Below are 27,743 nucleotides of genomic sequence, written 5' to 3'. Positions count from 1 at the left end.
AGAAACAGATGAAATTCCACAAATGTGTACAGAAAAGAGTAGAGAAACACCTTCCAATACATTCTATAAGGTCATCCTCAGATGATATGAGCAGACAAAAATGTTAAAACAGTATGAACACAAAAAGAAAGTGAAATTCACAATATATAAAAAAATGATAACATGTAATGACCAAAGTAGAGTTTATCCCAGGAATTCAAGATTGGTTTAACATTTTAAAATCAACAGAATTCACTATATTATATATTGGCAGATAAAAGGGAAAGACCATGTAACCATCCTTTTTAGATGCAGAAAACAACCAACCTGAAAAAAATCCAACATACATTCATGATAAAAACTCAGCAATTAGAAATGGAAGAAATTTTCCTCAAGATGAATAAAAGTATCCGTTAAAAGCTTAGAGCTAGCATCATAATAAGTGGTGAAAAGATAATACTTTCTGTGATCAAGAGTGAGATAAGGATGTCTTTTTTCACTGCTTCTAAAAAACACTGAATTGAAGGTCTGTCCAATTAAAAGGCCACCAAAAGATATAGAGTTTCCAAATTGGAAAGTAAGAAGTAAAACTTTCTTCATTTGTAGGCAACATAATTATTTATGTACAAAATTAAAGGGAAGGGGTAAAGAAGCTACTAGAACTAATAAGTTAGTTGAGCAAAATTGTAGAATAAAAGGTCAATATACAAAAATCAATCATATTTCTATAAATTAGTAAAGGATCATCAGAAATAAATCACTGCATATATGGTCAATTGATTTCCAACCAAAATACCATGGCAATTCAATGAAACAGGATAATCTTTTCAACAAATGGTACTGGAATATGGCACAGTCATATTTAAAAGGTTTGAACCTTGACCCATATACCTCATACAATATGCAGAAGTTGACTTGAAATGGATCACAGACATAAATAGAAGAGCAAAACTATATAATTTCTAAAAGAAAACAGGAGAAAACAACTTTATTAGTGACTTTGAGTTGAAAAGATTTCCTAATGAGGACATAAAAGGGCTAAGCATAAAAGGAAAATTTTTGTTAATGGGAATGTTTGAATTAAAGACTTTTTGTTTGCAAAAGATACTTTTACAAAGAAAAAGTCACAAACTGGAAGAAAATATTTGCAAAATGAACCAGTAACAAAGGATTTCCATCTAAAATATATAGAAAACTTTCAAGTTCAGTAATAAGAAAAACTGGGCAACAAACACTTCATAAAATAGAACTTAGTAGATACTTCATCAAAGAAGATATTCAAATGGTAAATGAACACATGAAAATGTGCTCAGATATTATCATTTGATAGAGACCTGAATTTTAGAAGCATAATTAGATATTCTTATACATCTGCCAAAATGGCTGAAATTAAAGAGAATAATCACAGCATGTGTAGGGCAGGATTCGAAGCAACTATAACTCTCATACACTGCTGGTGGGAATGCAAAAATAAACAAGTTCATGGGAAAATAGTTTGGCAGCTTCCCAAATATTTAATTTCTTTCTCTCTCTCTCTCTCTCTCTCTCTCTCTCTCTCTCTCTCTCTCTCTCTCTCTCTCTCTCTTTTTGCCATCTAAGGATTGAACCCAGGGGTGCTTTACCATTGAGCTCCATCCCTGCCCTTTTTATTTTTGAGAAAGTGTCTTGGAAAGTTCCCCAGGCTGTTCTCAAACTTGTGATTCCCCTGCCTTAGCTTCCCAAGTCACTGAGATTATAAGCAAGTGCCAGTGCACCTGGCTTAAACATTTAAATTTTACCCATCATATATTCTAGACATTCTACTAAAAACCATTTATTTACCCAAGGGAAAAGAAAACATATAACCACACAAAGACTCCCATATATGTAAAACAAAATGTGACTAAGTTACAAGGAAAAATGGACACATCTACAATCTCAGTGGAAGATTTTTAACACATCTCTTGGTGCAACTGGTTGACAATCAAAAACTGAAAGGTAATAACAAGAGGATTCAAAATATAGTTAACAAACTATTTGACATATATAGAATACAGAACTCACAGTTACACAGTTCTTTCAAGAGTACATCAAATGTTTGAAATAATTGAACATATTATTGGTTTAGATGCTTGTCTGCATAAGGTTTATATGTTAGGAGCCTGGTCCCCAGTGTGGCAATGTGGTTGCTGAAGGAAACTTTCCCAGGTGGGGTCAAGTAAAAAGTCCTTAGGTCATGTGCACTAGGAAAGGAATGCTGGTCTCCTGAAGTGAGTTCTTCCAAGATCAAGTAATTATAAAAGCCTGAACCTGACCCCTGAATCTCACTCTAGTTTCCCGTTTCAAACAAATAACAAGCATAAAGGGAGGTGGAACAGAGTTGAATAGGGGCCAAGTTTTTATATTCTATTGAAATTAAGTTGGCATTAATCCTAACTAGATTATTATAAAATAAGATGTTAATTGTAATCCTGAGAGAATCCACAAAACATGCCCAAAGACTTGTGTGTTAAATTTTCATAGCACCTTCATTTATCATAGCCAAAAAGTGGAATTAAACCAAATGGCCATTAGCTGATAAATGGATAAACAGTGTATCACATATCCACAAATAGAAATATTATTCAGTCACAAAAAGAATTTAGTACTGTTACATGCTACACCAGGGATGAACCTTGAAAACATTATGCCCAATTTAAAAAGCCAAACATAAAAGGCTACATATTATATGATTCCAATTATACAAACTATCCAGAATAGGCAGATCAACACAGACAGAAAGTAGATTAGTGGCTGCCAGGGGAGAGGAGAGCAGAGAATTGAAATTAACTGCTCACAGGTACCATCAGCACCATTAAAAGAACGAAAAGGCAAGCCAGAATAGAAGGATACGTGTGCCAAAGACTCATTTCTGAACTCTTCACAAACCAGTATCAATAAAGATAGGCAATCCAATAAAAAAATAGACCCGGAGAGGCACTTCACATAAGAAGTTACCAATGTTTAGTAAACATAAAAAGTGGTGTTCAATTTATTCATCAAAGGATATGCAAATTAAACCATAATTAGATATCACCATAAACCTATCAGAATGGCTAAAATATAGAAGACATGACCAAGTATTGGCTAGGATGTACAGTAACAGGAATTATCGTATCTTGCTGTTGAAGTATAAATTGATACAAACACTTTGGAAGATGATTCAGAAATATTTACTGAAGTTGAGCTATGACCTGACTCCAAAAATAAAAATTTACACATATACAAACTGAAAGACATGTATGAAAATGTTTGCAAGAAAATTATTTATTATAACCACAAATTGGAAATACCACATCTTTCCAACAAAAATAAAATATATTATATTTACAAATGATTATTCAGCAATGAAAATAACCTACTGGTAAACATAATCATGGATAAATCTTGCAAATAAAATACTGAACACAGAAATTCGGATGCAAAGAAGTACATATAAAATGATTCTATTTGTAAATTTCAAAAAGCAGGCAAAATATTTAGGGCATCAGAAATGATAGTCATCATCTTTTGTGGAGGAAAAAGAAGGTAGCCACTAGGAGAAAGGATGGAGGAGGTTTCTGCACATGGGCATTGTTCTAGTAGTTGATCTTAGCAATGTTAACTTGGTGCACCTTGGATAGTTCACTGAGCTGTATAGCTATATTTTAAGTACTATTCTGTAAGTGTTTTACTCAATTAAAACAAGTTTTAAAAAGTTCATTTACCTGTTTTTTCTGTGTTTTGTTCCTGTTTTCCAGCCAATCATCCATTTGCTCCTCAATTTCTTCTATAGAAGTTCCATGATCATAAGACTGAATATATGCATTTTCTAAAGGCATATATACAGGAAATTCCAGTTTTGGTTTTTTAACTTTAACTTTCTTCTGTTCTAAAAAAATGTTTAGAAGAACCAGTTATTGGAATGTCTTAAGAATAAAAAGAATTTTAAAATATTCTAATAGTTTAGTCATGAACCATATCATGAAAGAACACATGGATGATGTTTTTTCATCAAAAGAGAACTGCTTTGTTATGAATAACCTTCTGCAGTTTTCTTGTACATTAATCACTGCCTTATTTAAAAATAGAACTTAGATACTAATATAATGATTATGACATAATAACCATACCAATTTAAATATACTGTTCATTTTCAAAGTACGTTTCACCAAACATTTCATTTGGCACAACAGAAAGGTCTTTAACTTTATGTCTTAATGCTATGTTTAACATGTATTAGTTATTTGATATTGGGCAAGTAACTTAATACTTAGAATAAATACTCATTTTTTCTGTAAAAAAATTGGTGCTCAATAAATAGTACATATGTATATTTTCGATATTTTACAAAGACAAAAATCTAAGCTGGCAACATTAAGAATAATTATAAATACAGTCCTGTATGGCATAATGATGTTTTTGCCAATGCACATACAATGGTAGTCTCATAAGATTGCCTAGTGACACCTTTCTCAGAATGTATTCCTGCTAAGCAATGCACAACTGTAAATGGCTATCAACTGGGCTCTTTGCTACATCCCATTTTCATTAGAGACTCAACATGGAGAAGCAACTCATTCTTAATTACTATCATCAAAACTTACCAAGCCTCACAACCATATTTTCATGCCCTGTATTGGTATATACGTGTTTGTGTGTAGTATAATGCCAATGTAATAAAATCAGTGAATACAGACATTTCTAGAAGAGAATAGAGAACCCACAAATATTTAAATTCAATGAGAAAACGATTTAATAAATAATTCTGCAAAAATTGAATACTCATTTGAAAGAAAACTGGACATAATCTTATAACCATTTTCTAAAATAAATTCCAACTAGATAAGAGAGTTGATTTTAAAAGCAAAAAAAATCTTATAAACAATATTAAAATGACATGCTTTTTAAAGGAAGAGTAAATCTTAAATACTGAAAACCCAGATTTTTCAAAAGATAAAATAAATGTATCAAGAAAATAGAACATAGAATAATGCATCAAAAGACAAAAGAATAAACATATCAAGACACAACAGATTTTGAAAGATTATTTATAATTCAAAGGAGAAATGGAAGATTAATATGAAGAGTATAATAAAGAGATATGTACTGATGGCAGAGAAAAAAACCATCTCTAAACTAGTGGTGAAAATGAGAATTACTAAAGCCTTACGGGAGGATTGTGGATATAGGTCAGTTGGTAGAGTGCCTGCCTTGCATGCACAAGGCCCTGGGTTCGATGCCTAGCACCACAAAAAACAAAAAACAAACAAAAAGCCTTATGGCATTATTATTGACAAAATTACTATGGGGAAACAGTCTATAAACATCTATTAAAATTAAAATTTAACCTTTTCCCCAGTAATAAAAACATTAGAATGTAATTACATGTGTGTATGAATACGGGTATGTGTGTGTGTGTGTGTGTGTGTGTGTATAACTATTTTTTAGAGAGACATAAAAGTGGTAACAATAAATGCTTTGTAGGAGAAATGAATGAATAATTATTGAAGATGTATCCACACTGAGAAATATTAGATCACCATCAAAGTAGAGCTAAAGTAATTGACTAATAGACATTTCCATGAGTTTTTGTAACAAAAGCAAGATGAAGAAAAGTATGTGAGAGTCCATATTTTAAGGCAAAATAACACCTCTCCAAACCCCTATGTATACATGTCTGTGTATGTATGTATAAATATTGAATATTAGTCTATAACTGTGCAGAAAAATACGGATTAATACACCAAGGTATGTGGGGGGGGGGGAGTTGAAGGAGAGAGGAAATAAAAAGGCAAACAATAAAGGAAAAGAAAAGAAACATCACAGTAAAAAATAAATAATATATGAATGTATTTTATATATTTTTTACAAAATTATTGACATAAACATAAGATTTAAAAAGATGACATAACAAATCTATCTGAAAATGCAGATTTCTAAAACCACAAGTCAATAGCTTAGTAAATATTAAATTCTGTGACATTTTTAATAATGTAGGGCTAAGTTTATATCATCTAACATTTTGCACTTGGCAAAATATTACATATATTTTTTAAAAATAGGTATTTTTAAAACTAAATGTCTTTTAGAAAACATGCACAAGTAAACTAAAGACTTCTATTTCCTGACACTCTCATCATTCCTCTCATTCTCTAGCTTTAGTAAAACCTACATAATCAGTGTGGATCCAAGCATCATGAACTCTGAAGGTAATGAATATATCATTATTTATACTTCATTCAGGAAAAAAACCGAATCTCAGACTATTTTTAGCAACATGATGAAATTTATATAAAAAATTCTGAGTTAAATGAAAATATGCTGGGGGAGGGGTCCTTATTAAAGTTTCAGAAATTTTGATCTTGAGTTTAGATAGATTGATTTCAAATGATAACTAGGTGTTATAGTTTAACTACGAGGTGTACCCCAAAAGCTTACGTTTAAGACAATGCAAGAAGGTTCAGAGGAGAAATGACTGGGTTGTAAAAGTCTTAACCCAATCCGTGGATTTAGTCCCCTGATAGGGATTAACTGAGTGGTAACTGAAAGTGGTAGGGTGTGGTTGGAGGAATTTGGAATTGAGGCGTGGCTTTGGGGTATATATTTTGTATCTGAAGAGTACAGACTCTCTCTGCTTCCTGATGATGTGAGCTGCTTCCCTCTGCCACACTCTTCTGCCATGATGTTCAGTCTCACCTTGAGCCCTGAGGAATGGAGCCAGCTATCTATGGATTGAGACCTCTGAAACTGTGAGCCCTCAAATAAACTTTTCCTCCTCTATAATAGTTCTGGTCAGATCTTTTAGTCACAGCAGTGAAAATGCTGACTAAACCACTAGGCCTGACAAAGACAAAAAACAAATCAAACCAATCGACCAACCAAACAAAATATCAAACAACAAAACCAAAAATAAATTAATGAAAAAAGAAAAAGTAAAACCTATGATTCATTACATGTCTGGCGAAGAGAAATGTTTTCTTCCTCCCTCCCAAAAATTAATTCAGTAAAATTATCAAAGAAATGATTAATGAGCCAATTATCATCTTCAGTTTTGTGCTCCTTCCAAACAAAACAGCAAGGGCCCAGGAATAAACAAAACAAAAACAAATCCATTCTGGGACTGTGTAGCTCAGTGAGAGCACTTCTGAGCATGCACAAGGCCCTTTCAATCCCCAACACCACAAGACAAAAAAATTAAAAAAAAAATTTTTGGCACGAGTGGTCTATTTATTACATACTTGGAAATTTAACTCACTTTATAAGCCAGTTATTTTTATCAAATATTTTCTTTCTCAAAGTACAAGTGTTCATTAAACCAGGACACATTCACCAAATAGTGATTTGGGTTCTCTGGCAATGAAGTTTGAGGCTACTTTTCAGGTGTTAAGACTTATACCTTGAAGGTGTTGTAGAAATTAAGCAAAGTCACAACATCTTAAATGTATCTTTTTCTAGCAGACACAGGTAGTTTTTCTTGGGAAAACATTCTGACAATAACAACCACTGTGTTTCAGGCAAACTGTAGCCACACCCTTCTCCATACCCCTCTTGTTTGCAAAAGCTAATAGAAAGACTAGACTTCTGCCATTGCCAGAATGTAATGAGGCACTTCTAGGCTCCACTAGAATAATGTGAAAGAAGGCTGAGAGGCAATGAAGATTCTCCCCTCCCTCTGTGGAATCAGTGGAGACCACATGAGTAGGCTGAACTTTCATACTCACTCAAGTAATAAGGTGTCTGTGTCTCTCCCTGACATAGTGGTTTCAGAGGAAGCCTAGTGAAGAATCAGGGCTTTAACAACTGCTCAGTAGTACTTGGAATGCCACCCCTATAATACTGAAAGTCAGAGAATGGCTTCTGTAAATGCCATCTACAAGAAACTTACTTCAAGTATAACAATACAGATAGGTTGAAAGAAAAAGGATTGAGGAAGATATACCATGCAAACATTGATCAAAAGATAGCAGGGGGGTACTTGATTAATATCAAAGTAGACTTCAGAACAAAAAAAATCAGGGATAAATAGAGATATTATATAATGATAAAATGATACAATACATTCTAGAGTAATATCATTAAAAACAGCTCTGATTAAAAAAAAAAAACTCTGATAAAGCAGGTACAAGATTCACAGAGTATGATACAATACTTTCCTACATCCATAATACTAGAGGATACAATTAAAAAGGCATTATTTGAGACTTGATTCTGTTTTCCAGCAGAGGGCTCAAAGGATGGTATGACATAGCTCTGTAAAGAAATGTACTTTCTTAGGATTTCCTTTCATTGGTGGCACAGTTCCAAGTGCTCATTCAAAGAAAGGTAAATTTATAGCACTAAATGTTTACATTAAAAGAGAGGAAGCCGGGCACAGTGGCACACACTTGTAATCTCAGCGACTTGGGAAGCTGAGCTAGGAGGATTGTCAGTTCAAAGCCGGCCTCAGCAACTTAGGGAGACACTTAGTAACTCAGTGAGACTCTGCCTCTAAATAAAATACAAAAAAGGGCTGGGGATGTGGCACAGTGGTTAAGCAACCCTGAGTTAAATCTCTGGTACTCCACCTTCCCCACAACAAAAAAGAGAAAGGAAAAATTTCAAATAAATATCTAAGTGTCTACATAAAGAAACTAGGAAAAGATGAAAACAAGCCTAAAGCAAGCAGAAGAAAGGAAATAATAAAATCAACAAAATTGAAAACAAAAAAAAAAAATTAGTGAAAAAAGGAGTTGAATCTTTGTAAATATTGATAAAATTTAAAAACATCTGGCAAAACTGATAAGCAAAAAGGAGAGAAGACAAAAGTTACCAATATTAGCACTGAAAAAGGGGAAATCACAAGACATACAAATATGAAAAGAAAAAGTGAATATTAGAAAATTATAAATTGTCAAATTTACATGAAATCAACCAATTTCTCAAAAACACAAATTATATCAACTCACCACGAAATAGATATATGAAAAGTCTTATAATCACAAAGGAAATTTCATTTGTAATTTTAAAACTTCAAAAAAAGATAAGCTTAGATGGTGTACTACACATTTTTTTTTTTTTTAAGAAAATAGAACACTTACTAATTTATTTATGAAGCTGGTATTACTCTGATACTAAAGTCACACAAAAAAACAACCTAAAAGAGAAAACTAATATTGTAGTTGGAATGCTTATGCTCCTCCAAAATTCATGTTGAAACAATCTCCAAGAAGGTAGGCCCTTTAAGAGGTGATTTGGTCATAGGGGATCCTCCCTTAGGAATAGGATTAAGGACCTTATAAAAGAGGTTTTACACAGTGGCACTTTTTCCTCTTCTGTCCCTTCTGCCATGTGACAACACAGTACTTGTCCCCTCCCCAGGACACAGCAACATAATACCATCCTATAAGGAGAAACTAAAAGGCAAAGGAACTAGAGTAAACCATTTTGAGAAATATATAATGAAATGGGAAGAATCAATCTAATTTAAAAAACTGTATGGCCACATAATCAAGACTATCATACTGACAGAAGAAAAGAAATATACACCAATGAAACAGCATAAAGAACTTAGAAAAAAACAAGTCTACATAAGTAAGGGCAACTGATTTAAGACAAATGTTAAGTACAATTCAATGGAAGAGAAATATACTTCCAAAAAAAACAGTGCTGAAGCAAAAAAATGAACTTCAATCTAAACTTCACACCTTAAAGAAAAATGAACTCAAAATGGATCACAGAATTATGTAAAATGTAAAAATTAAAAGTTTTTCAACAAAATACAGGAAATTTTTATAATCTTTGACATAAAACAATTCATAGAAAACTACATTCAGAATTTAAAATTTGCTCTTCAGTAAAAAGACAAGCGATAGACCGGGAGAAAACATTTACAAATCATATATCTGATAAAGGACTCGAATCTAAAATATAGAAAGAACTCTCAAAACTCAACAGTAAAAAACATTCAATTAGGAAGCAAGCAAAAGATATAAGGGTATCTTTTGCTGAAGAGAATATATGGCGAGCAAATAAGAACAGGCAAAAATGTTTCACCATCAGTAGACATCAGGGGAAAGTAATTAAGACCATAATATCTCTATACACCTATTAGAACAGCTAAAACTAAAAATAGTGACAATATCATATGTTGGTGAGAACACAGAGATCAGCGCCTCCACACATTGCTGGTGGGATGTAAAATAGTACAGGTGCTCTGGAAAACAGCTTTACAGTTTCCTAAAACTCCAAACATAAATTTATCATATGATCTGGCAATTGTACTTTTGGGCATTTGTCCTAGATAAATGAAAACTAATTTCACATAAAAACTTGTCCATGTATATAGCAGGTTTGTATATAATAGCCAAAAACTAAAAACAACCAAATGTCCTACAATTGATGAATGTTTAAGCACACTGTGATACATGAATACCATGGAATATTATTCATCTATGATAAATGAATTATTGATACATGGAAAACCTTGGCCTTATGCTGTGTGAAAAAAGCCAATATCAAAAGGTCACATATTTATGATCCTCAAAATCACATTCACAAAATGACAAAGTTATAGAGATGAAAAATACATTAATAGTTGCAGGATATTAGGGATGACAGGGGATGGTGAAAGAAATGAGTGACTGAGGGGAGAAAAATAAAAAAGAGAAAACAGAGCTAACAATGCCCCAGTATGGACTGGGGTGGTGGTTACATGAACATATAAACATGATAAAATGGTACAGAAGTACCAATTAACACTGTGTATCAATGTCAATATCCTGGTACAAAGTGTATCAGGTATATAAGATTGTATATAAGATGTCGTTAATGACAGAAACTGAGATGAGGGTACATGGAACCTCTCTGTCCTATCTTTGTAGTTCTCTTTGAATCTACAATTATTTCAAAGTAAAAATAAACAAAAGCATTACATAATTTTGCTGTAGCAACAATGAAAATAGGAAAAGAAAATCCTAATATTAGATATCTAGTACTTGTAGTTTGGGTTTAAATTTCCAGAGACAGTATTACATATGGATTCAAAAGGACCATATATGTGGAATAAGGATGATACAGTGTGGATAGCTGTGCTGGTCATTCAAAAAGTAGTTTTAGGCATGACAAAAACATTCTTGAAGAAATGTTGTTGAAGACTTTAAACTGTTTTAAGAAATATGAGAGTGGAAAAGAGCAATATAGTATTTCTCCCAGTTCCCCCCAGTGCTGGGGATATAACCCAGGACCTCATGCACACTAGGCAAGTGCTCTGTGACATTGAGCTATACTCCAAGTCCTGGTACTTCTAAATTCATTAATTAATTCAAGAAATATTTACTGAGTATGTACTATATATATGCTTGGCATGGTTCATGGTTCTAGGCTCTGGGTTTACAGCCATAAAGGACATAAAAACAAGCACTTAACTGCATGAAGCTTATAAATTGACACATTATTTTATAAAGCATACTAAATAAATACTCATTTCCAAATTAATAGATAAAATTTTGGTTGAAATTTGACTTATTAATCTATAGCACAAATGTTTATATATTCAATTAGATAAAAACTTCCTGGATTTATTTTAGAAGAGTAAAACTGTATTATATGCGTATATTACAGCACTATGATTTGAAATATTAAGGGCATTGTTAATTTATATTTGAGTTATATGATTTTAAAAATTCACTCTTCTATTATAATTATTATAAAATATTCTTTAGGAATTTTTATCTACATACAAAATCTTTTGGGAGTAGGGTTTTAAAACATAATATGGCTCTTAAGTTGAGGTACAGAGTTTCAACTGGTCATGTTTCAAAATATAATGGAGCTGAAATTTGATTATATGTGTTTTCATAAATAAAAGTTATCTTCAATTATCTTGGTATTCTCCCATCCATGAACACCCTGTATTACATAAAGGCAAAGTGTTCTAAATCTAAATTGGAGCTATACCTCCTTAAGCCTCTCTTTTTCCTCTTTCTCATCAACCTCTGAATTAATTTACACAGCAGCACCAGCATCTCCTTTCTTCATGAACCCAAGTTTTCTAGAAAACAAATATTCCATTCTCTTAAGGAAGGTGAATGCTCTCTCACCCTGAGACACTAAAAAGGCATATGCTGTCTTCCACCGTCACTAAATGACTCAACCTACTTTGTGTCTCCTTTGCGTCTCCTGATACCAACTTAGGTCCACCACTGGAGCAAGCAACAGGGCGCACAAAACAAGAAGCAAAACATGACTGATGTCGAAAATGGTACTTCTACATATAAAGATGTACTTGGCAGGAGGGTTTCATAATTCATTTTGTTTCAAATCATAAAAGGTATAGAGAAAAGAACAAGGAAATTACTAAGTTTTACTTCTACCTTTTCTCTTGTCTATTCAAATAATGATCTTTACAAACAATATGTCTATAAAATGATATAAACATTTATTTTCCATTCATCAATAATGTACTATTTTTAAAAAGCTAGTGAAAAAGGATTTTGAATGTTCTTGCCACAGAGAAATAAAAAAGCATTTGAGAAGAAAGATATTTGCCCTTATTTGAACATTGTTCAAAACATACATTCCATAAATACGTACAATTTTTATGTGTCAATTAAAAAACTTAGGAGGAAAAAAAAAAAAAAACCCAAAACCAGAAACAAACAAACAGTGAGCCAGGCCTGGTGGCACACACCTGGTATTCCAGAGGCCGAGGCAGGAGGTTTGTAAGATCAAAAACAGCCTTGGCAAATTTGTGAGACCCTGTCTCAAAACAAAAATAAAAAAGTACTGAAGATATATCTCAGTATTAGAGTGCCCCTGGGTTCAATCCCCAGTACCAGAAAGAAAAAACAATCTATATATGCACATAAATACATACACATATATATAATGAATTTTCTATTCATGATATGAGCTATTTTAATTTTAATTTTTAATTCTTAAAATGCACTCCTATTGATTTAGAATGGGTTGGGAGTTATAGCTTAGTGGTAGAGCATTTGCCTGGGTTTAATACCCAACACAGAAAACTTTTAAAAAAGCAATTTAAGAATGAAACACACATAAAGAGAATGTATAAAAATATCCCTAAAAGTCAAACAATATTTACATTCCTATAAATATTTAACTTATTTACACTTACAAAATTGATTAAAGATTTATAATAAATAATTGCCAAACACTTCAAAGAAATTTGACAATTTTTTTGCACAAAGATTTCTCAGAAGGATAGGTACTTTTAAGAAATTACCCTTTTTACATCCCCCCTCCCCAAAATACCATTTTCATAAGCTCACCACACTCTACTCAGGGTAGTTCTGATACAAGCCTGCAGTAAAGCAGATAGATGTGAAGGAAGATTAGCAGTTAGGTGGTAAAAATCAGGCAGCATAAAGTAGCTTCTGTTAATCTGCTTGAGATGCATTTACTCAATTAAATAGATAGAAATGTTATTATGAACTCAGTATTCCAATGATGGTCTTTAAAACTAAGAAGGATAGGGGCAAATAAAATGCACACTGGGGGGATCTTGGATGCCTTTATGTATTAATTCTACAGTATATAATACAGAACATTGTAATGACATTAATGAAATTAATTAAAATATTCTTTGCATGTAACCATTAGAGACTACATTAAAATATACATGACAGTTTTTGACATTGTTAACAGTGAATGTGACTATTTTTTATCATTCTTAAGGTTGATACCACTGCCTTTTCCAAATCTATCACTAATAGGAAAAAGAAAAGAAACAGCAGTCTTATTACTTAGAGTCTAGTATGAGTATTGTTTTAAATGTTTTCTTACATTTACTTATTCCATTCTGAGTTTCAATCACTGATAAACTAGTAATGAATTTTCAAATGTTTATAAGACTATTATATATCTACTGAAGAACAGAGAGAGCTGTCAGATATTTATTTACGATTTTGTGTTTCTTTACATTAAAAAAAATAAAATAAAAGTATTATTGAATTTTAGAATTTTAATCAAATTCTTAGGCAGAACAAAAGGCATTAAACATAGCTGCACATATAGTACAGTGGTAGAGCCCTTGCCTATTATGCATGAGGCCCTTGGTTTGATCTCAAATACCACAAACAACAACAACTATCTTTGAACAATTTTGAAAAAAATTACTACAAACTTCAAAAGAAGCTTTTTCACTGTGATAAATACTTCATGTTTAACCCCTATTTTCATACAGGCAGTATGTATACCTAGTCCATTACCATTAGACATTTCTAACATATACCAAAATTGAAAAATAATAACTGGTTTGTTACAAAAAATTAGATGATGCTATGAAAGCTACAAAATGTAGGTGTTCATACTGTCTCTACAGGTAAAATCTAGGTTAGTTTAATATTTTCTCTTTTTTTAAATTAATGTGACTTTTTCCTTTTGATGAATCTGAAAGGCTTAAAAATTATGTACTAATTTTACTTTAAAACAATCATATAAAATTACATTTGTAGTCTCATTTGCTCACTTCTACTTCCCACCACATGCATCTGCCAACCTTAATATGTAATCTTCTATTATCCTCTTTCCTCAACAGAAGTTTGCTTTAAACAATTATATAACTGATCTGAATATTATTTTGTAATTGTTAAAACTTTTTGAATTGAATTATGTGCTCCTTGCGATACAGTCCTATATGGACAGATGCTTAGGTGACCTTTATAAATATACACAGAACTATGCTTGTTCATAATTCATAATTCATAATCCATTCATCCATTTACTGAACACTTGCTATGGACTAGAACACTGTTCAACGCTGCAGACACAATATAAAAAAGAAATGGTCCCTAAAGCTGCCCAGATACAGGAAGGAATGTCATAGACAAAAAAACACAGCACCTTAAAAATTACTATGCCCTAACCCCTAAAACCTGGAGTGAACAACACAGATGAAGTCCCACCCTCATGGAGCATACATTCTATTGGGAGAAACCAGATGTAAACAACATTAATAAATGAATGTTAAGTAGTGTGAGATGCTCTGGATAAAATAAAGCAATGTAAAGAGACAGAGTATTTATGTGTGAAAAAGATACAGAAAAGGTAAAATTAGATAAAAGGACCAGGGGCTGGAAAATGCATTCTTTAATAGTATGTTCAACTTTTCCTAAAATCAGGAAGAACTACCTTTATTGTTCAGGAAGATTTCTTTACAACATATTGATCATTTACTCAAAGTTGCTTATATCATAAATAATATTGCAAATGAAACAATACTATAGTACTGTACAGTATGTTAAAATATACAGCAGTTGATTAGATTTGGCACTAAATATCAATTGTGCCTGGCATGGTGGTGAATGCCTGTAATCCCAGCAACTAAGGAAGCTAAGGCAGGAGGAAAGCAAGTTCAAGGTCAGCCTACCAGTTTAGGGAAACCCTGTCTCAACATAAAAAAAAGATATGGCTCAGTAGTAGAATGCCCCTGGGTGCAATCCCAGTGGCCATCCTCACAAATCAATTATAATTACAGTACTAAATATAATAGGACTTTGCAGATTTTGGATGGCCCTACACTTGAGGAGTATATGGAGTTATGTGACTCCATATTGATTTTATCCCTCCTTAGGATTTTGGACTTTGGGAACTTTAGTAATAAAGAATTTTCTATGCATAATATATTAAGTACAAGTGACTATTGGCAAGAGGTAAAGAAAGCATAAAAATTGAACAACTGCTGAATTTGAATTTAAAGACAATCCAAATTTAGACAGTTTTATATGACACTGTTAACAGAGTAAGAGAATCTTTAAAACTCACTTGGAAGTGTTTCAAGTTCAGTTCTAGTCAGTGCATCTTCTTTTTCCTTCAATCTAGTTTCTTTATATTTAGCATAAAACTGCCCAGCATCCTTAAAAAAGAAGTTATAAGCAAATTAACATAAAAATCAGTTTGCTTTGACAGTATTTTCACTATAAGTTCCTTTTAAAGCAATATATTCATTTTACAAGTAGCCTTTCTTCTTTTCTTTTTAAATATTTTCAAGTTTTATGATGAACACAAGAAACTGAATGAACACTTCTCTATGAGTTTTCTCTCCTAAAGAGCTAAGGCCAGAAACTTCATGAGTAAACTCTTTTTTCTCATATATGAAAAGGAGGTTTCTACTTCCTGTTTTCTTCCATTATATGGAATTTTCTTAAAATCATCCTATTACATGGACAGAGAAAAATTCACTTGCTGAACTGAATTATTTGGCAGCACTCATTCTATTTTCATATTAGTCCTTTACCTCCAATAGAGTTTCAAAATTATTACATGCAGATCTGATAATAAAACAAATATGACCATGCAGATATAAGTGAAAAGTTGTCACTCCTCCTTCCATCACCCTTAGAGACCAGTACAGAACAGTTACCATGGAGGATTGAGGACTAAGGACACACAATGTACACACTTAGGTAAGAAACAGTAGCTAAAGTCTCAATGAGTAACACATAGGTAAGACTTCAGCAAGGTGCCCCAAAACAACTAGGCCTTAAATAATCACAGACATGAAAAAAAAAAAAAAAAAAAAAAAAAAAAAAAAAAAAAAAAACAACAACAACAACAACAACAACAAAAAAAACCAAATTGATGCTTTTGGTATATGATGATTCTAACAATGGAAAAAAAAAAAAAAAAACAAAAGCAAAACATTTTCCCCTACACTCCTTGACTTAAACTTCATAGTCTATAGCAACACCACCAGGTCATACTGTGCTTCCAAGACTGCATTTGCTTTGCCCTCGAGCTGAAGTATTTTGCTCCCCCATCATTATTCTGGCAAACGCCTTTCCATAGCTGAAAACTCTGTTCAAGCAATATCTTCTGCAGAGTAATTCTCTTCTGTACTCTACTCCTGTACTTAAACACTTTTATGATTATATAATGCTGTATTCTTTCCTAGAAGATGGGCCGTTTGAGATAGGGATATGTGTATACCCAGTGCAAGTATCTTGCCATGGGAGTGGGCAATAAATGTCTATTGAGCTCAACTAAATTGAAATATATGAAAAACCTTATAAAGCAAGAGATGAAAAGGCTTGATGATTAATGTGGAATAAGAAAAGAAAGGCATCAAAGATAACTGTAGGGTATCATTCCCAGACTGTAAGATTTCTAAAGCAAATACATCATAGAGTCATTTGAGGGTTTTTTCCTGCAGAAAATAAAGGAATAAAACCAATCTTTGACACCACCCAGATCAGAGGTAAATACATTGAGCCCTAGGTTGGAATTGACTCTTTTCATCTATGACTATATCCAATCAAAGCTTTCTCCTACATTCTATGTCTCTTGGGATTATTTCAGAACTCTTCCACCTGATAATGAATTAGGGAAATAATAAGGTATTTCTAAAATTATGGCGTTAATATACTAAAGATGTTTCGCTTTATTCTTTCCATTTTCATTTTTATGTTTCTACCTCATTTCTACTATTTGGGTTCCCACAAGCCCTGGGTCAGCTAAACAATGTTGTAACCTGAAAAGCACAGAAGGTCATGCACCCAACTTATTCATCCTCCCATGCCCATATATACTTTAAATTTCAACAGGGTTTTGGGTTAAGTTTTTATCATCCCTTAATATTCCCCATCCCCCCTTAAAAAATTCAACCCTGGAGGAGTATTATTTTATAGTAAGCCATATCAGTTATTTATACCTTGGTGTGAATGAATGAATGAGCTTATTAGCTTCTTTCCACAGAGTAGGTTTTAATAGTAGGGAAGAAGAAAAGGCCAGGAAGGCATTGGCTCCTTGAGGGGAGTAGGAAATGTGGCACCATGCAAAAAAAAGAAGGGCAAAGGTTAGTTATTTATGAGAGGTGAAAGGAGGTAGGTTGAAATCAATCATCATAGTATAGTACAGTGAGATATGATTAAGAGGACAGATTTTGGAGCCAGACTACCCAGATGAAGATCCCAGCTCTGCCTTCTTACTAGCTATGTGACATTCAGCAAATTACTTCTCTTCTCTATTGGTCACTTTTCTCATCCATAAAATGGCGATAATAAAATTACCTAACTCAGAGAATCACTGTGAAGATTAATTATGTCAATGTTTGGGAAACACTTAAGAGTGATGTTTTATACCTAGTTAAGCCTTATATTGTGTTATCTACTTTTAGTATTTTTATCATTTTGACTAGAATCTTGTTGTCTACCACAAAGAGCAAGTTTTTAATGCTTTATACTTCACCAAATGCCTCTGGCCAAATCCTGTATCTTTCTGCTTATATGACTTCTCTTTATCTGTATCCTCCTTGCCTCAACGGAAAGACCTGTTGCTGGGTAACAGCAACCTCTTTCTAGTGGTCTTGCCAATTTTGAACACTTCTCTACTAATGTTTCTTCTTTTTGCTACAGCACACAATTCCACAAAAAGTTTTTCTTTAAAATACCCATTTGATTCCAAACAACATTCATCTGAGGGCTGCAATGCACTGAACACCTTAACTTAATTCCAGCTAATCCAAGAGTTTTCATATATTCCCTAGTCTTATCCATTGTTGATTCAAGGCAGAGCTTCTTCCATTTGCTCCATTTTAAAGCATTTATATGTTCCTCATGCTTTTTCTTTTCTTCTTATCCTATTTATATGTTTAAATTATAATTATATATGTCCTTTCTAGAAAGCATTACTTCACTAATAAACCTATAATTAAAAAGAATTCCACTGTACTAAATAACTACTTTGTTTCAACCATCCTTGTATATGACATGAGGTATCACACTTTCAAATGCACCAACAAACAGGAAGACTCTAAAAGAAAAGTGATCAAATGGTGAGGCAGTTTGAAACTACGTCTTGTAACAGACTGGAGATGAGAAGATTAGGGATAATCTGATAACTACTTCAGAATATTTTAAGAGTAACTGCAGGAAAGAATGGTAGGAATTACTACTTAAGTTTCAGAGATGAAAGTTTTGATTTTGGATAAATATAAAGAAGAATTTTCTGGTAATTAAGATTTGGTAAAAATAAAATAGACTGACTCTGGAGATAGTATTCAAGAAAAGACTAGGTGACTATTCTTTATGTTCTACAGGGGATTCAGGCATTAAAAAAGGGGTTGAACAAGATCAGCCATTTTCAACTTTTCTTCCCTCCCATTCTTCTTTAGAGAATACTTCAAGAGAACACAATTGTTGTGTTTAGAAGAGAAAATATCCCCGCCCCCAAACTCTGAGTTCAGGATAAACTCCAGTTTACCTACACAGGGGTTATGGATTTCCTGTGGGTATAAACATTCTTATTCATCCCTTCATCCTTTATATACTGCCTGTCATATCATAGAGGTTTAATAAATATTTAACAAATAAATGAATGCTTTGTTTACTTCATTAAGGTCTGAACTGCCTAGATTTAGCTCCATAATACTGTATTAAAACTATGGAGTTTACATTCCTCTGAAAGAGTTCTATTCTCAAGGAGTTTATAATTCTTATGGGTAGAATCATGAGCAACAGCTTTTACTCTAGCAGCATCAATATTAAACAAAGGTTTTCAAAGAGTTCAATGTTTGCCTGTACAGACAACAAGCAGAGAACTGATTTTACAATTAAAACTCTGGCAAACTTAAATTTATGTCATGAGTATTCTTTGTATGTAACTGTAAAGCATGCGTACCTGCACAAAAAGCCATTAAATAGTTATATTTATTTATACTTATCTACTGAACCATTGTTATATCTACTGTTTTGTTAGGGTATGTGGGGATTATATGATACAAAAGTTGTTCCTCAAAAATGCCTAAAAATAGGAATGGGGATGTAGTTCAGTGATAGAGTACCTGTCCAGCATATGTGAGACCCTGGGTTTAATCCCTGGTACTGCAAAAATAAATAAACTACAAATATCAAACTAAATATGGAACATAGAATATAAGCTCCATGAGGACAGGGAATTTTCTTTTCTTTTTAAATTTCCAGGGCCTAGTACAGCTCCTGGTACATAGTAAGCACTCATAAATATTTGTTAAAGAGAATATGGTACTTGCCGAACATTCTATCTTTCCCCCCACATTTCCATGTCCTCTTAAGATCGGGTGGGTTCATAGGACTAGTTCTTGATGGACTGTAGATGAAAGAATCATTTAGAAATAATATCATTTATCATTTAAAAACTAACCAACAGAAAAGCTTATGCAAATCTCTACTATCTATGAACACATTTCAGATGGGCACAGCTAGTAGCTGGTGAAGACATCAGCGTGCTCAGTTCCAGAATGGATAGCTAGAGCAGAATGCTCCCTTTCCTAGAAACAAATGATGGACATGTGGCATAATCCAGAAAATAATTTAAAACTATTGGAATTTAAGGATGATCCAGTAGTCTACTGTGATCCCAGGTTGAGTACCCCTCATACGAAATGGTTGGGACCAGAAGTGTTTCAGATTTCTGATTTTTCCTAAATTTTGGAATATTTGCATATATATAATGAGATATTTTGGGACTAAGACCCAAGCCTAAATACAAAATTCTTTTACATTCCATATATACCTTATACATATAGCCTGAAGATAATTTTATACAATATTCTTAAAGGTAATTTTATATAACATTCTTAATAATTTTGTGCATGAAACAAATTCCATGTACACTAATCCATCAAAATGGTGGCATCGATGTCAATGATGCAAAATGTTTTGGATTTTGGAGTATTTTGGATTTTGAAATCAAGGGATGCTCAACTTATAATATAAAATGCTAAGTGTTATAAAGTTAGTACAAGAGAATGTACCATGGGAATTTTTCGGATGACCTTATAAAGACTCCATCATGATGATGACAATTTAGCCAAACTCTGAAGATACAATATTTCTAAGGTCAGTGGTCTGTGATATGAAGAAAATTCATACATAAATACTTCTTTTAACATTTTGACATAGTTCGAAGTGATAAAATGACATGCTGAGCTGTCCCTATGTGACATTTTGGCTTGCTCTTACCTCTTTTTATAAAGTTCAAAATACTAAGCAATTGAAGGAGAGGGTGGAAAGAAGGGCTCTGATCTAAAGTGGCCAGAAGCCAGGAAACATGAGAACAAGGAATGTGGAAGAGCTCTGAGAAAAGGCAGCTGGAAAAAAGACGAAGTACACTCCATTTCTTTCTTTTTTTCTTTCTTTCTTTCTTTCTTTTTTTTTTTTTTTTTTGTGGGGGTGGGAGCCCAGGGTCAGCATGGGGAGTACCAGGAATTGAACTCAGGGGCACTTGACCACTGAGTCACATCCCCAGCCCTACTTTGTATTTTATTTAGAGACAGGGTCTCACTGAGTTGCTTAGCGCCTTGCTTTTGTTGAGGCTGGCTTTGAACTCACTATCCTCCTGCCTCAGCCTCCCGAGTTGCTGGCACTGCAGGCATGTGCCAAGGTGCCTGGCTTCCATTTCTTTTTGATGGCTTGACATCACAAATCTCCTCTTTTGCTTGAAGCTAACAAATAGCCTTAATCACAGAAAAATACCAAAAGTACATTTCTGAAAATCTGCCTACAAAGTGAAATGCTCTATATTAAATTCTGTTGTTTCATTGACTACTACTATAATTTCAGGATTACATATAACATATAATAAGATTATAATAAAGAATACAGAAAAAATTTAAGTTGTATACTTTGAATAAGGTTCAACATTTCTATACAGAACCATAATAACTCTGAATTCACATAAGGTAATAAAAAATACAACAGAAGACCAGACGCTATGCGTTCCTCTGCCTGAGACAGTTGTATTCAAAAGATGCAAAGCCTAAAAGCTACTTTTCCACTTGGGCTAAGAGATAGAAGAGAACACAGAAGCCATCCATTGAGCCCCAATCCAATGTAAGAATCCTTCTACAGCTTTTACCATAATTACAATCAGCCTGATTACTCTGAAAGGGAGTTTAGAATTAGTTTATTACATTCAGTAGAAAGCTCTAGTTATCCAGCTATTGAGAAAATTTATTTTTAAGCTTTCATATTTCTTTCTTTCTTTCTTTTTTGTTTTGCGGTGCTGGCGATTGAACCCAGGGCCTTGTGCTTGCAAGGCAAGCACTCTACCCACTAAGCTATCTCCCCAGCCCCGCTTTTATATTTCTTGTACGTTAATATTTATTTTTATTTGCTTTAAGTTTCATTTCTTCCATTAACTAGCTGTGTCATTTTGGGCAAAATGCTGCGCCAATCTGAGTCTTACATATTTTTCATCTACAAAATATGAAGTCAATATGACTAAATATCTCTAATATCCTATCTAATTAGCATTTTGTGGCTTTTTATCTTTTCCACACTTAGCAATAAAACTAGAAAGCTATATTCTGTCTTTGGATTTCTGAGTACTTGCATCTAATACCTTCCTTTCATAGGGCTTGAAGTAAGGCAGGGTTGTCTTTTGTTGTGAGGTTTTTCCAGTTTTCCTGCATCTTTCTGTCCTTTTTAAATAGTAGGGTTCACTCATAAAAATTCAGACCAGCTTCCCTACCCCTTCTCATTTGTGTATGTGCTTCCTATGCAAAATATATCTGTCTGAAAAGTTTTAAAAAAAGTTTTAGAGAACTAAAAGTATGCAGCCTCATCCCTTGGAAAACTTGTATTTAACTCTAAGAAGGGCAGGCAACAAATGCCTCTTAGTCTTTTAGAGGCTTTTTCCCTTGCTAATTAGCTGTGAATGTTTTGTTTGTTTGGTTTCTGACAGAGTCCCAGCAAGCAGAAGCAAAAGGGGCTAGAAAGGAAGGGTCCTGATTATAAGGGAGGGTGTCCTGCAGACTTGTCCACAGTTGAAGCCTTCATGGAGAAGCTGATTGGGAGGGAGGATGGGAGAATGCCTTCATTTATTGATAATTCCATAAAGTAGTATAGTACTCCCTTTACCCTCTTAGGCAACATTTTTTTTTTTTTTTTTTTTTAAAGATAAAAGCCAGATCAATAGAAGAGTCTTCTCTTTATTCAGTTACTGCTCTTATACAACCTATAAATCCTCATGGGAGTGAGGATATGCACACTGGAAACTTCCTACAATAATTCTTATTTTAACTGTGCTCATGTTAGATCAACTTGGTAGTGAGAAAAGATGGAACTAGGACTTATCAAAATGCAAAAAATTCACAACTTTAGGCTATGCACACCTGAATGAATTTTATTAAGTTACATTACTGAGAAACAGTTCCGAAACTTAGTGAATTCTCTGAAAGTCAAACTAGTTAGTAAATAAATTGTGAGTACTTAAGACCTGTTTCATCTCAGAAAACAATGACTATGATTTAAATTGGTAATCACTTGAGATATGTGGCACTTTCTAATCTTATATAAGAAACAGATGGTCTTAATAATCTAAATTGTTTATGGATCCAATTGTATGAGGCTCAACACAGAGAGTGACAAAAATACACTAAATTATAAGAGTTAGATTGAAAATAAGCACATAGCACTGATTATACTTCATCAAGTTTTATTACTTTTATGAGACAAAACACAAGATCAGTCTAAAAGCCTGTGAGCACAGCTCAGTGGTACAGTGTCTGTTCCTATCATGTGCAAGGCTCTGGGTGCAATCCCTAAGGCACACCTACACACACATCCCAGAAAGACATCATGAAGGCTAGAATAAATTCCTGGGGTTATATGAATACAAACAAAACTAATGACAGGTTTAGTCTTAAGAGAACATGTACTCCCTTCAAAACTACCATGAGAACATAAACCAGTAAGATGTGAAAGTGTCACTGGGGCTACACTTCATACGTTACAAATAAATTCTAGCTTCAATGCATATGAGCCATATCTTAATAGAGTCTAAGTTCCTTGATATACTCTAATTCTCATTCCACGTATTCTGCTGATCATTCTACATGCTTTCTTAACTATCCACATGAACTTTCTCAAGTTCCCCAAACTTCCCTGCATATAGAAATGCATCTTACTCCTTTTCAATGCTCTTACCTCTCCAAGCACACACTAGCCTTCTACCTACTTATTAATTCATAGATACTCTCTATATTATTTTTCCATTGTTTCTCATTTGACTTCTTTTACATCTCGGAAAGTCTTTTTTTCTCATTTGACTTCTGCTCGTGTGAGTACATGAATGAAATGGGGCATACATTTTGCTAAATAGCAATTTCCATGAATCTTTTTTCCTTAAATACTGACCCATCTAGGAAATGTTTGATTTATTAAGAGAACATTATCAACAATGTTATATAGTAATATACCAAGTATAACAGCTTTGTTTTTCTAATCTTCCAAATTCTTATCATTCTCACAATATCCTTTTCAGAGCAAAAGGAAGGAATAAAACCTGGTGCTGAAGGGAATAAGAACTTTCTCAAAAAGCAAGAGACACAGGCTAGGGATGTAGCCTAGTGGTATAGCTCATGCCTAGAATGTGCAAGAGCCCTGTGCTAAATCCCTAGTACAGGAAAGAAAGAAACAGAAAAAAGCAGAAAGCAAAGGGTACTTTTACCTCTACACTGCCTGACCACAAAACCACTTTGAGTATTTTCTATCCACTTCTTAACCATTATGTGCTTTGTATCTACCACTTCTAACATTGCACACATATCTTTGATAGATGAGTATGATGGATATACTTTGCTATCTATCAACTAATTTTATTCTGGCTAAATGATCTATTTTAGACCTGTTGTTTTATATTTGTCTACTAGAATAGAAACCCCTGATCATCTATTAGGATGTAAATTCCTTAATGGATATATTCAGAATCTGGAGACACAGAATATAGTCTTAGATGATAGTAATGTGATATTCTCTTTTTAAAAAAAGCCACTGTAGAACGTTTTTCTCAGATCTCTTTCAGCCTTAACAGAGTATTTTAATACACTGATTATATGGGAAGTACCATATCTATTAAATTATCTTTGTATACTACCTATTTCACAAAGTGAGCACTTCACTGTTAACCGTCTATTCATCTTTCAAGATTTGGTTCAAGTGGTTCCCCTTTTTACTTTTTCTTTGTTATGCTAAACAGAGACAACCTTACATCTTTGAACATCCTCAGAAGTCAATTTATACTATATACGTGACACTTATATACCATATTGAATCCTGATTATTTCAGTTCATGTGTTAAAACTGTTACCTGGCAAGTCCTAGAAGGATTCATTTCTAGAGTTCCTCATAGTGCCTTGTTTTTACATATGTTTACGCATTTTATTATTTGCTATTATTTGTTATTATTTATTATTTGTTATTATTCAAATGGCTGAATTATTTTTAAGCATATGATCACACAATGCTTAAATATTATATATAAAACAAATTATATATGTGTGTGTGTATATATATTATATATGAACTACTGACATTTGTAATTATTTCTAGGGGATATAGAAAATAATTTAGGTAAACTAAACAGGCAATAAGTAACAGAGTTTTCTTAGAGATCCTTAATGGTGAGTAACAAAAAGAACCTGGGAGTATAATCTGAGTCAAAACTGTCACTTTTCCCAATCCAGTAAATAACTTTATATGTATACAAAATACAGTAAAGAAAGGGGTATTTAGAGGATGAATGAGAAGAAAATAAGTTGGGAGGGGATGTTGCTATGACTAGATTTGGATATAGATTCTCCAGAGTGATTTGCACTTGCTGGAAGACTCCCACTTTTAAAAACTTACATAGAATATTTGCATCTCAGTTTTACTTAACTTTTCACGCAATTCAAGAGGTAAAAAGTAACAAGAAGTAAAGCTCTTGTTAATTAATATCTGCTTATTTATGCTTACAAGGATTGTTCGTGTTAGCTTTTAAACCTATGTAAACCTAGCTACTCAGGAGGCAGGAGAATCACAAGTTCAAGGCCAGCCTGGGCAACTTTATGAGACCCTGTGTCAAAATAAAAAATAAAAAGGGACGGGGATATAGCTTAAAGGTACAGTAACCTCAGGATTCAATCCCCAGTACCACAAAATAATAAAAATCCTGTTCATGTCAGTTATACTTATTTTTGTAATCACAAGTCAATTAAACACTATATTAAAAAGATAAAATGAGTAGGAAATAAAAGTTGTTTCTAAGAAAACCAAGTTTAATGCTTTGGAAAGATCCATGTAAGACTGCTAAAAATGTGTTTAACTAAAGTGAAAGAATATAGGAGGAAAACATAAAAATCTATAAGGGTTATGCAATGGCATTGTTTAATAAGAGTCTAGTTTGATTCTTCTTTAGAGATATCAAGATTGGGATTGTCTTTAAAGAAACTGAGATTACAGGTATGGTTTATGCAAGAAAGAGGACAGGGAACTCCAATCAATGAATACTCTTTTAAAAATACAATAATAGCTCTATATTAGAAAAGTGGTAAATGTGAAGCACATGTCTAAAATGTTTAAGGCTGTATGTATCACTTTTTGTGCTTAGGTTTTATTTTGTTTTTGTTTTACTTTTGTTTTTGGGGGGACTCTTTAAGATTTAACCCAGAGGCACTTTACCACTGAGTTACATCCCCAGCCCTTTTTGTTTTTTATTTTTTGATAGAGTTTCTCTAGGTTGCTTTGGGCCTTGCTAAATTGTTGAGGATGGTCTTGAACTTGTGATCCTCCTGTTAAAGCCTCCTAAACCTCTAGGATTATAGGTGTGTGCCACGGTATCCAGCATTTATGCCTAGGTCTTTAGAGGGTCCTTTTTGGACTATTGTACCAATTACCAGTTCAGATTGCTTCTGTTTAAAGGGGGTTCTTCTGGGGCTGGGGCTGTAGCTCAGTGGCAGAGCACTTGCCTAGCATGTATGAGGCACTAGGTTCTGTCCTTAGCACCACATAAAAACAAACAAATGAAAATAAAAGCATATTGTCCACCTACAACTACCAAAGAGTTTTTTTAAAAAAGAGATTCTTCTAAATTTCCTAAATGTTTTATTTAAGAGGACTTCAAAGAAGTATCACATAAAAACGTGTAATCAGCACATATATTCACATTATAGAGTTTTATGGATGAACTAATATGGAATTTTATTACAAATTAGTACAAAGGTCACAACAGACTGAAAAAAAGGCAAACAAAAATCTAATCCTAACAGCAACTATGTTTTGCTGATGTCTTTCATAAACTATATGTTTATCAATCTAAAATACTGATTACACTATTACAATTAGTAAAAGAGAACTACATTATATAATTTTGTCACTATCAGAAAAACTAATCTTCCCCCTTTCTTCCTCCCTCTCTTCTTTCCTTTCTCTCTCTCTCCCTTCCTCCCTTCCTTCCTCTCCAACCCTGCCTCCCGTTTCTTCCATTCTCCCTCTTTCTCTCTTTCTGTGAACTGAACCCAGGGGTTCCACTGAGCTACATCTTCAGCCCTTGTTATTTTTTATTTTGAGACAGGGTCTTGCCAAGTTGCCAAGACTGGTTTCAAACTTGTTCTCCCCCTGACTCAGCCTCTGGAGTAGCTGGGAGGGATTATAGGCATGTGCTGCCATGACCAGTCCAGAAAAATTAACATTATAGCTCCAAATCATTATTAAAATATCAAGAATTTGCTTAAGCAAAAGGAAAAATCATCTTTTTTTCTTCTAGAATGCATTTGTGAGGAAGAAATAGGGCAAAATTTAAAAATTAGATTTACAGAGATTCTGAAAGGCTAATGCACAAATATCTAAAACTTGATAGGCAAAAGGTATCATAAGGTAATAGAAACTTTAAAATTCAAACTGATCAAACAGTTTAAGAAAGTAGTTCCTAAAGAGAATATAAAGATTTGGTAAAATTTCTTATTTTCTAAAAATTTATGATGAAGCAAAACAGTTGTTTAATCTGATGGGTCTAGATACCACAGG

The 27,743-nt window shown here is 33.3% G+C and overlaps 1 protein-coding gene across 1 annotated transcript in view; it reads right to left on the bottom strand.

Moving 5' to 3' along the window:
• The window catches only part of DNAJC1 (DnaJ heat shock protein family (Hsp40) member C1), a 196,437-nt gene that overhangs the window by 61,550 nt on the left and 107,144 nt on the right, over window positions 1–27,743 (bottom strand). The window contains exons 7-8 of the mRNA XM_079106341.1: window positions 15,745–15,835; window positions 3,705–3,868 (exon numbers count right to left, since the gene is read on the bottom strand). Of these exons, the coding sequence (XP_078962467.1) occupies window positions 3,705–3,868; window positions 15,745–15,835 (255 nt within the window). The remainder of the gene's footprint in view (window positions 1–3,704; window positions 3,869–15,744; window positions 15,836–27,743) is intronic.

This window comes from Sciurus vulgaris (assembly GCF_902686455.1).
Source record: "Sciurus vulgaris genome assembly, chromosome: 12".
NCBI classification, from domain to species: domain Eukaryota; kingdom Metazoa; phylum Chordata; class Mammalia; order Rodentia; family Sciuridae; genus Sciurus; species Sciurus vulgaris.
The sequence above is the reverse complement of the archived record's forward strand: the minus strand, read 5'-3'. Positions and strand labels throughout refer to the sequence as shown.